The sequence below is a fragment of the Serinus canaria genome, chromosome 3, assembly GCF_022539315.1.
Source record: "Serinus canaria isolate serCan28SL12 chromosome 3, serCan2020, whole genome shotgun sequence".
In the NCBI taxonomy this organism is placed as follows: Eukaryota; Metazoa; Chordata; class Aves; order Passeriformes; family Fringillidae; genus Serinus; species Serinus canaria.
Window position 1 is genome coordinate 23,135,087 of NC_066316.1, and position 11,657 is coordinate 23,146,743.

The 11,657-nt window shown below is 47.3% G+C and overlaps 1 protein-coding gene across 1 annotated transcript; it reads right to left on the reverse strand.

Moving 5' to 3' along the window:
• Positions 1 to 219: 219 nt before the first annotated feature.
• On the reverse strand, positions 220 to 7,786 carry SERTAD4 (SERTA domain containing 4). Its single transcript, XM_030236259.2, has 4 exons — positions 7,175 to 7,786; positions 6,655 to 6,847; positions 6,143 to 6,258; positions 220 to 3,203 (listed from the first exon to the last, which is right to left on the reverse strand). The coding sequence occupies exons 2-4, from the start codon at positions 6,830 to 6,832 to the stop codon at positions 2,397 to 2,399; spliced, it is 1,101 nt and encodes a 366-aa protein (XP_030092119.2). The 5' UTR covers positions 6,833 to 6,847; positions 7,175 to 7,786; the 3' UTR covers positions 220 to 2,396.
• Between the last annotated feature and the right edge of the window lie 3,871 nt (positions 7,787 to 11,657).

Here is an 11,657-nt window from a genome sequence, read left to right on the forward strand (position 1 = left end):
CAGAGAATCTGCTGCTTCTCAGTGCACCTTCAGACTGTCCTAAATGCTCCTGAAACCCTGGCAAGGCTGAGCTCCCTCACAGACCCAGCCTGAAGTGCACAGCCAACTGCTGTGCAGCCTCTAGAGCAGGGAGCAGTTTGAATAAACGGTGTTTTCTTTGGTGAGGGAGGGGAACATGGGGGAAAGGACCCAGTAGCCATTGGAGATGTAAAATTAAAATGAATTTTGGTCATTTTAATAAATATATATCAAGGAAATTTCACTTTACTACAACAACACGTTAGTATACAAGCATCTAATATTTAAGCTTAAAACATCAAGCGTTTATCAAATATTGGAAAAGAGCAGACATTACTAGACTATCTGGATATAACACAAGAAAAATCAGGTTTTTTAAAAAATTGGTCCTTGTGGACAAATGTCTAAATGATGATCCTACTCATACACTGTATGAATGAGATCTATATTTAATATTATTATTATTAATAAAAAAGCTTCTGTCTTGGAGAAATCAGGTGGGACTTGTACTTTCTTTATTTGTCATTTTTTCCAATGATAACCCTTACAAACTTATCAGTTTAAACTCACCTGACTTCATAAAGGTTATCATTGATTTAAATCCTGCTGTGTTTGTAGTCACCTTGGCTGGGGGGTAGCTTTTCCCTGTGACCTCTGGGCTTTCTGAAAAAGACCATACAGTTTGCAAATGTATTTTGCTACCCAAAATAACCGTGGCCCAGGACTCCTCCAGCTGAACCCATGAAACCCAAAGCAGGAGGTCTCAGACCCAGGAACCTGTCTGACTCCAGTGCCAAGCCTGGGGCTGTGTCCCCTTGGGACACTCATGCCCTGCCCTGAGCTGGCTGCTCCCCCATCACAGAGGTGATTTTCACCCTTTGGGCAAGAAGCAAGCGGAGATGCCACTTGAGTGCAAGATGCTGTGGGAACAGGCAGCTATTTATGAGTCAGCTGTGGCCTGGATGTGGCTATTTTGCTGAGCACATCCTGCCAGTTGTTATGGGGACTGTGGGAACTAATTAATTTGGTGAATCTAAGACTCACTCTTGGTCCAACCCCAACTAATGTCTTCTGGGCATTTTACACAGCACACTTTTGCAATCAATCTGCCTAGGGATGGCTAAATGTTGTCCTCAGCCACTGAAATCTCCAAAATGTTCTTTTTTAAAATTAAACCCCTTACATTCATTCAGATAAAACTGCGTTTATCGCCACATTATTAATTAACATTGTGCTTTTTGCCTTCTTGTTTTTTTAAATCAACGGCAAAAGTCATAGAAAACTCCCGCATGCTTTTTCAATCTAAAATAGAGAAATTATGTGAAACAGAATAAAGTATAAAACATGCCACTGGGTCATGAACTTCATTATACGAAGAAGAAAAAAAAAGAGCCCCAGCAACAGACAGTTGCCATAGAAACACTCAAGCATCGAATGCTTGTTTACAAGAGACATCTCTCTATTGTTTCTTAAATCCCTTCCTAAGGATGGCAAATCAAAAAGCAATTGAGCATCAAAAAGGAGGAACAGAGATGTTTGAATAGGAAGTTGAACTCAGTACTTCAAAGGTTAAAGGTTTCTAATAATATTGATCCACCCTGTGGGTTTCTTTTTTAATCTCTGTTTAGGTTAAATCCCTGCTGTATCAGATTCATACTTAATTTTCACACTGGCAAAAATTAAGACAAAAAGTAAGGCACCAAAAAAAAACCTGCTCTGTGTAACAACAAACCTCATTAGTTATTACAGCCGAGGTGAAAACATGCAAGTACTTGAGCTGCATGTTTGATTCTGATTAAGATTCCATAAACAGGTTATTTCTTTATGCTATGTCCTATTTTGTCAGTTGATCAAGACGCCGAATACAGGAATTCAAGAGTATCACTACAAAACGTAAGGATGGTTTATTCCCAATCCATGAAGACAGTCCTTTGTCAGAATGAATACTGAGTTACAAGGAGCATATCATCCTTGCTGGTAGCATCAGTTTGTTTACCAGACTTCTAATTCCTTGGTAAACATAATGGATGGAGGTTCTTCTTAATTAATGGCAGACTTCTTGGGGGCGGGGATATGTAAAACGATATGTTTTCCCCATCTGGCTGATTGGCATTTTCAGCAACGAAAGCTCCACCATGGCTGCACAGACTACAGTGCTCAGCAGTAATGCAACTGTGTTCTTTCTGAAGTCTCCATGTTTATAAATAGCTGCTGATGCGGGTGGCAGAGACACTTTACGCAATCTGCTCTCCACTCTACACGTCACGTTTGTGGCATGATTGTACCATTCGTAGAAAACTATAAAAAATCCGTTCAAAATAAAAATTTGATAGAGAAGTAACATGCTGTGCATGCTTCAATGGAGCAAGAAAGATGCCTCATATTTTACTTCCTTTGTTGCAGCAGATTTTATTACTTGGTAAAGATTCCTTTTTCCTTAAGGATTTTTTCCAAGATTCACTTACGTTGCTCTTGTCATTACATCCAGTCTCAAAATAGTCATAAAATTTGCCTTTACATTCAAGAGCATGGGTGCCTCTTACAGGTTCACAGTTTAGGGCGATGCTTTCTCTTTCAGGTTCATTACTTCCATTCTTGTCATTAAATTTTGCCTTTTCCTGATTACTGTGAGACCTGCCATTAGTGATGAATATTTCATTAGCAGGTATCTGGTCATCATTTCTGTAAGAAGGTGCGCTGCCAACTTCATAATCCACCTGCTGGGAACAGCTTGGCAAAGAGATGGGAGGGGAGGAGGAGGAAGAGGAGGAAGAGGAGGAGGAGGAGGAGGAGGAGGAGGAGGAGGAGGAGGAAGAAGAAGAAGAAGAAGAAGAGGAATTACTTTCTGTACTAGCATTAACAGAGTAGGGTAGGTTTAAATAGTGACTGCCACATTCTTGATAGAAGCAGCACATGTGGAGCTTCTCGTACTCCTCCTTTGCCATCCGAAGGCGTTTTCTGTATGGACAGTCCTGAGGCACAAACCACTCTTGTGGGGAGGCGCCACTGAAGGAGCAGGTGGAGAAGCACCAGTTGTTCTGCATGATGATCTCTCCATGGATTCTCTTCATGAGATTGTTGATGAGGACGGATCTGCGCAGGTAGACTTCAGGATCATCAATGAATTTCAGCTTTTCCAAAGACATGTAGAGAATATGGGCCCGCTCCTCAAACACGGAGATTGTCTGAAAATGCAAAAACCACGTTATATGGAATTGAAGGCAACCAGTTTTGTTCCAGACAAGGAGAAAGGAAATGAAGCAAAGTATTCCCTCTGTGTCACTACTTTTCTGTTCTTTTTCTGAGGCATCTAAAACTGGCTTTTTTTTCATTCTGCACATCCTTGTGGCTGGGGACCTGCTTTTTCTTGGCCAGAGCATCCCCCCATGTTTAAGGGGTAAGCAGCTGAGCTTAGGAGGTAAGTAGCTGAGCATTACACCACGCAGGCAATCGCAGGGCAGAAATCCAAGGTGGGAGAGTGAAATCCAGATGCACACATCTGGCTCTTTAATTACATTTGGGATTAGAACATAAAATTGTTGTGCTGTTTTGCTCCAGTGATGGCTAGGGGGGCCTTTTGTTGCAAATGGACCCAATTCCATCATCCCCTGTGGGGCTTCTGCAAAGCTCTGAAGCCAAGCAAGCGTCCTTCCTGCGGCGCCAAGGTTTGCAAGCGGCAGCCAGCAGCCATCGCCTCGCACAGCAAGTGCTGGAGCATTTCATCTGCTGCCAGTGGAAGGGGCCCTCCAGCAAGGAGGTCTCCGTTTGCCAGGCTCTTACACTGCTCTTGTGCACAGAAGTGCATGCAGGGAGGGAGGCAGGGAGAAACCCATCTCAAAGCATCCCAGCATCTGGAGAGCAGCTGTTGGCCTGCATACTACGCCCTGTGCTCTACAGGACCGGTGGGAATGCAGATAGGCAGGGATAAGGTCAGGAAATGGAGAGAGGATAGGGATTTGCAGAAATCCTGGCTCTACGCCCACAGATTTGTTCTCCCTTCCATGGTCCTTCCAGGACTCCCTTTCTCAGCACTGGCAGCACGAGCAGGTTACTGCCCCTGGGAGGCTCCGGATTCTGCACTGTAATCGCTACCCTGGGAATCAAAATAAGAGAGGGGGCAATGCATGCTACTGTAAGCACTAGTAACTAATTTTCATTTTTAGTAAGAATTTGGTTCGCGTAGGAGGAGAGCAGCAAAGAGAGACTGCTCTAAATCCCCCCATCTGTGGCTTGATCATTCTTCCCTTTCCCACATGGTTACAGCATTTTTGCAGAGTGGAAGTCGTAGCTATGAGGACTGAAAGAGCTTAAAGCACAGCTGCTTTTCACATCCATTCAGCTCTCCCCAGCCCTCTAGCTCTTTCCACAGCCTGGTCATGTCTGCGAGGCTTAGAAGCAGCACAGTGCCTCATAAAAACAAAAATTGGCCATAATTTCATATGAGTTCACAGCTGAAGCTCTTTGTTAGAGAGAGTAATTTTCTATAATAAATGACTCATTTTAAATTATATTAAGCCTATAGGTTCATTTGCATCCTTTGTACCTGCTGCAGCAACAGTCAGTGAAGCCATAAAAGCCTGGAGCAAACCAGTAAGCCTTGAACTGTGATTCTCCTGGAGATATGTACCGGAGGGACACCAGTAGGAACAAGTCGTCAGAGGCTTTCTTCTACATGTTTGCCAGCAGCCCTCTGCAGAGAGGCCCCAGGCCCTACCATCATACCCTCTGTGGGACAAATAATCTCAGAACACAACTCTTTACTGGGTAGCAGAGGTATAAACATGTAGGAAATTCAAGGAAACCTGGTGGGCATCCTCCCTGTGCCAGAGCTCAGTGCTGTAAAGAAGAAAATGTATTTGGGCTCAACGGAAGAAATTGGTGACCCAGAGTTTCTGACATGTTACACCTCTGCAAACAACAGCACAAAACAGTGGCTGGGTCTAGCTTACCAATGCCTCTACAACTGCTTTTTACTGCTGTTAGAAAAGACTAAATAACTATTCCTCCTCTCCCTCTCTGTAAGGAAATTAATCGAAAATCCAACAATCTTATTAAAAAAAAAAAAAAAAAAACTCTGGCTGAAAATTGGGAGAGTAATGTGGCATGTGTGAGACACTCACTAACAAGAGAACTTTTTTCAACACCCTCGGTGCTGTTTATTCACTGCTTTGGCAGCAGACCAGACATCTTCTGAAATTAATAATTTTCCACCTTTCTGGTCCAGGTCCTTATTTCCAGACAACTCTATTTGTAGCTGAAAATTCCTTCAACTTCTTTGGTCTTTGGGAACTGAGCTCAGCATTAATGCTTGCTTCTCCTCCACAGAAATCCCTCCCCACTGCCAAGAGAACATGGGTAGCACTGGACTTCTGTGGGCCAGGTAGGAGTCAACAAGGTAAGGATGGTGTCTCAAGGCATGAGCTACCCTTAAGCACTTCACCCCAGGCATTCAGTTCCATGCAGAACTGAGCCCTTAATGAAGAGGAGCATAAAATCTCGCAAAAAAAAGTCATATTTCAATTTATGTATTCACTGGCCTGGGAAACGTTTGCTCTAATCTCTCCCCTGGCAACTTTCACAAAAAAAAAAAAAAATTCTTTCATTTACTAATCTGTTCTTTGGGAGTTATTACCTTTTTAATAAACATGATTAAACACTGAGGAAACTTGTACTCGCTTTCCAAGTCATTCTGGTTTTTTAGAGGATCTGTGACCAGCGAGGGGTATATGGAACCTCCTTACTATTTTCCCCTCTGGAAAGAAAGTTTTATATGAGTGGGAAATATTTTACTTATGTTCTTCCTTTTTGTTGTTTAAATGCTGCTACAGATCTGTTTCTGTAAGCATGGTATGAACTAGCTAAGAACAAAATAATCGGAAAAAAGAAGTTATTCTCAGCATTTCCATTCGCGGTTGTTATTAATGCAGAAACGCCTTTGCTTCTTTTGCAATTGATGACAATACAACAATAAATGTGAAGAAGTGACAACTGTTTGTTTCTGAGCAAACAGCTGGATCATTCTCCTAATTTCAGCAGAGTATTTCAGCCTTCTGGAAATGGGTCAATCGAGTGTTACTAAGCATCTGAAACTCCGAGTAAAAATAATGACTATTAGAAAACATACTTTATGTGTACAGCTGCTGAGTGGCGGATGAAAATCCTCTTCTTCCACATATTTCCTTTTAAAGTATGTGATCTTGGATGTTGTTACAGGATTTGAAATTCCCCTGTAATGTGATCCTGTGGGTAATAAATCAGATATGACAAATGACATGCGGTTTGCCGGAGGTTCTCCAAACAAAATACTTTTCATTTCCCTTCGCGCTACAGGAGAACGCCGCCGCATATTTTCGCATCTATTCGCGGCGATCAGAAATAAACCCTCTCCCGACTAGCGCCCGACCCGGGGCCGGTGTGAGCGGCGGCGCGGGCAGCCGGGGCCGCCGCAGGGCGCTCGGCCGCCGGACAACTTTGCCCCTCCGCCGCTCCGCCGCTGCCGAGCGCCCGGCGGCCCCCGCGCACCTGCGGCCCCGCTCGCCCGCGGCAGACCCCCGCCCTCCGCCCGCCTCGCTCCGCGGACAGCCCCCGCTCCCCGCCCGCTCCCCCCGCGGCGGAGCGCTGCGCTGCGGTGCCTACCTGCGGCGGGGGGCCCGGGGGCCGGCGGGGCCGGGGCCGGGGCCGGGGCCGGCGGGGTGGCGGGGCCGGGGCGGCCGCAGCAGGGCGGCTCCCAGAGGGCGCGGTAGGCGGCGAGGTCGGCGGCTCCCTCGGCGGCGATGGGGCGGCCCAGCCGCTGCATGGGCAGCACCAGGGTCATCGCGGGCGCCGGCACCTGGAAGCGAAGCAGCGCGGTGAGCGCCCGCCGCCCTCACCTGCCCCCCGCCCCGCCGCGTTCCGCCCCCCGCGGCCCCCAGCCGCCAGACCTCTGCGCACACGTATATTAAAAACCTACGCATATCGATCTCACATAGACACACGTTTGGGGTTTATTCCCCCCCTCCTTACGGCAGGAGAAAGAGCGCAGCCCTCTCCCACAAAGGGCGCGGGGTCCCTGGCACCGGGAGTTGGTGCGCGCTCCCCCCGGCCCCGCTCCCGCCGCCCCCGGCCGCGCTCCCGCTCCCCCCGCCGCCCCTTCCCGGCCCCGGCGGCGCTCACACACCGGCACGGATCCGCTCACTGGCTTCCCATTTCCTCCCGGCGGCGGTGGCACGGCGCGCTCGGCACCGGCGGGGTGCGAGTCTGCCTGTCTGGGTGCGTGTGTCTGCGGTGCGTGTGTGTGTGTGCGTGTGTGTGTGTGTGAGAGAGAGAGAGAGAGCGCGCCCAGCAGTCCGGGATCGCGTTCCTTTCTTCTTTCTTCCCTCCCAAACGATACAGACAGCGGAGACTTAGGTAGTTGTTTCCACTAGCCCCGATCGGACTGAACTGGATCTGCCTCCAGTCAAAACACTGCGAGACTAAGACAGAAAATTGGCTCCGGTTTCACGCCGTGAGTTGCGGTCCCACCGGAGCCAAGCACAACATCGGCGGAGCGGGCGGAATATTAAGCAGGAGCGGGGACTCCGGGGCCAGCGCCGGGCTGCGAGCTGCCTCCTGCCGCGCCAGCGGGCGGGAGGGGAGGGGAGCAGGGGGGGAAGGCGGCAAACTTTCTGCGAGGAGCGAAGGATGAGTTCATAGTCACCTACTTCTTGGCAGAGGAGCGCGGAACAATGCGCCCAGACACGGCCCGGCCCCACCCTCTCCTTCCTCCTCCTCCTCTCTCTAAGAAAGCGGGATGTAGTTTCCCCTCGGCGCAGCCCTCCCGGAGGAAGGCGACGGCCCGAGCACGCGGCGGGAAGGAGGGGCTGCAGGTGGGCAGGTGGAATTTCAGCAATTGTTTGTGTTAGCAGCTGAGCGCTCTCGAACAAGAGGAAAAAATAAACCGCAGCAGAAGAGGGAGGAAAAATAAATCGTTCACATCTGCCAGTTGTTTTCTTAAATCCTAGCACAAGGCTGCTACTTTATTGAGAAACGGCTTCCAGCGTGCGCTGTTTGTGTCTTGGATGCCTGCGTGCATGGATCTGCCTTGCCTCCTTACCGGGGCAAAAACGGGAGCTGAAGGCACAGGCAGCCGAGGTCCCCAAGCAGTTTGCCTCAGTAAAGGCCACCAGCCTCGCTGCAGCCGGACTGACAGGTGCCTAAACCCCTTCCTCGGAGCCAGTTTACTGCTAATGCACTGCATATAGCCCTCAGTCATTTTTTTTGCCGTCTTGCTTTTCTTGGACCAAGAAACAGCACAGGGAATGGCAAGCCACTGGACTGGCCCGTTGGAAGTTATCTCTGACATGGATAATATATTTTATTTATTCCCCACACCTTTTCTTACCAGCTGAGTACCAGCACATGGAAGGAGTGGTCAAAACAAGTGAGTCAGTCTGCCCATGTGACAGCAGGGCCAAGAAGTGACCCAAGAACTAGCTAAAAAGTCATATATTTTGTATCTGTAAAGATTACACCGTCATTAGAAAGCAGCAATGGACTCTTCTCATTAATCCAGATGGAGGAATCATTCACAGGGGCACATCAATCTTCTCAAATTGGCAAGACGTCAACACTCAGTGTTTGTCCTGAGAGAATCAAGGTTGGAAGAAACTCTCTGCTACTTCCTTTGCTTGTAAAGAATTCAGCACCTCTTTGTGAATTTACTTTTTTTTTAATGAGAATCAGAGATTTCAAGTCTGCATCTTTTTCTTGCCATATTTCCTCACAAACAGGTCTTTCTAAGCTCAAGCAGAAACATGCAGGAAGGAAGGAAGGAAGGAAGCATTGGGATGCCTTCTGCCCAGTGCTGCTAATTTATCTTGAAAAACTGAGTTCTCTGGACAGCAACAAAAGTAAATGAACTGTTTCTGCTATTTACAACATGCAAAATTAATAGAGGCAGGCCAGTTCACTTCCATAAACAGCTACTGTCCGTGCACATTCTCCATGTTTCCAAGCTGTGTAAAAACAAGGCATAAATAATATCGCTTCCCTGGGAGAAAAAACCCCAATCACCAGAAAACCAAAGCCCCGAACAAAACTTGTAGGTCTCAGTTTGTGTTATCAAGATTTAGAGGTGGCTCTCAGATACAAAATTAGTCCTATTTTGTGGCAGAGGAACTGCTTCAGCACACAGATGCTGAGAATCAGTCCTTTTAAAAGGCCTCGTGGCTCTGGCTGTGCTATTTGTTCCCCTTGGATGTTCAGAAGCACAGATTTCCAGCTGCTGCAAAGGAGTGGGAAGAGAGCTGCGAGCATGCAGCACCTGGGAAAAGTCAGCCTCCTTGAAGGTAGAGTTGGACACAGCAGAACTGTGAGCCAGTGTTTACTGAGGAAGACCTGCTGGACCCAGCTCAGCAAACAGGACCTCTGGCACTGCTCCCCAAGAGCCAGCCTACTGCTTTTCCCATTAAGGGTGGCAAAATCCATTCCTGAGTATCTTGCCAGAAGTCACACAGCAAATCAGTGTCGGCGCCAGAAATAGAACCAGATCTCATCATCCTCCAGCCGAAGCCCAACCCATTTCTATTACATGATCTTATGCAATGGAGGGATTTCATCCAATATCCCCTTGGTTTCAATGAGACTTTGCAGAACAGCACACACATTGTTACATTTCCATTAGCGCCTCTGGAAATAAAGGATGAAAGATGTACATTTGAACATACAATACATTTACTATATAAAATTACAGCAAAAGGTTGACACTTAGGGCTGGATTCAATTTTGAAAAATCCATTTGGGAGCCTTGTGTGGGCTTCAGTGGCATGGAAGCCAGGCACAGTTTTTTATTGAAGCCAGCCCTCCATCCTTAGGCTACCAGAATTTTTCCATTTTGTCAGCCAAATGCATTCAGTGTGAGGACACCCCGAGGCATCTGCAGCAGCCTGAAGGTTAAAATGTCAAACTTTTTCCGTGTTCAGTTTCACACAGTAAGACGACTATACATTGCCACGCTACTCCATTTGCTGGGGTTTTCACTCCCTATTCCTCCAGAGCCATTATGATGTTAATGAGAGAACTGTAATGATGCCATTCACATTACAAAAAGCCTGATGCGATGTCAGAGAAAGGGGCTTTTTATACAGTTCCAGAATGCCTCTAAAAACCCAAACTTAGATATAAAATGCCCATGACTATAAAGCTGCAAGTCTCACTGAGACCAATAAAAACAAGGGAATAGTCTTAAGATGGCTATCCCTGTTTTAGCCCTGGGTTTGTACCCAAGCACTGCAGCAGGTTCAGTTTTTATGGCATAGTGTGGAGCTTTCCATTGCATAACAACATGGCTTGAGGAGAGAATAGCGTTTCTGAGCTGTGCTATATCATTGTTAACATCTGGACTGCAGTGCTTAGGAAACAAAATTGCCATCGTTTTGGTAGCTGTTACCTCTCTGGCGTTTCAGAAAATTTTCCATGCAGAGGCAATAAGGAATCCCACTGCACACAGGCTGTGCAGACCCCCTGTCTAAGGAAGCAATGGCAGCTGGCAAAAGGAAGGGGAAAGGCACAAAGACATTCCCAGACTGATGCACCTCCCTTAAAAAACCCCCAACTGTATCACCTGTAAACTAGTCCAGGCTAATCTCATTGTAAACCACCTGCTTTTTAAGGTTGATGCAACAAACTTTGGTGTTGCCAACTTAGCTGAGGGAGGCAGGGCATCCTGTGGACAAGAGCGTCATGGAAAAGGGCATAAAGGCTCCCCTGGGAGCAGCAGATAAAGGCATCAGGACGCCAGCAACTCTGGCAAAGAGAGCAGAGCCATGCTGTAGAGACAATGGTGGAGTGATGACAGCTATGGCAGAACTGTGACAACCTCACATGGGAAAATAAAAGAGTAGATGGAGGCAAATAGGGAGGACAGGCAGGAGGTGGTTTGGTTCTGACCACAGCAGCGGACAGGGAAGAGGATGTTGGGAGCTTGTGTTTAAGTAGATCAAACTGGCTGATACGTCACAGGTTCAAGGAGGAGGAAGTTACAAACAGAGATGGGAGATAATGAGGGCCTTGATTAAAATGTTTATTGTTTGGATAGATATGTACATAGCTGTAGTAATGTTATGAATGAAGCGGTGGAAATGCAAGGGACACCTAATCACAGCACACTGGGGCAACACACTGGGGTAGTCCAGTCACAGGAAATGAAAGCAAAGGATCAAAGACAATCCCTGCACTCAGGGCTTTGGAGGCAAGTTGACCAGCAAGGCTACCAGAAGTGGAAAAGACTCTGGAACTGGACATGATGGATTTAAATTGAAAACTGGACTTCCAAGAGACAGCCCATGTTTGGGAGATTTCTTCCTTCCCTTACTGGTATAAGATAGCTGAGGAGACTGAAACAATATTGCTGAAATGGCATCATGCCTGTGCAGAGCAGTCCCTGGTCTGTGGTGAGGGAGAGCCATTAAAGAGGCAGCAGGGTGAAGAGGGGACTGGGGACAGGTGCAGTGAGATGGCCTGGGCCTGAGGCAATGATGATTTTCTGTTTCTTCAGCTGTACCTGTACCAGCAATGTGTAAAACACCGTCTAACAGAAGCAGGATCCAAGGGCAGAATGAAATGGTTAAGGCTGGCTGAAATAGCTAGACTGGTAGAACAACAGGTCTGTGTGCCAGCAGGGT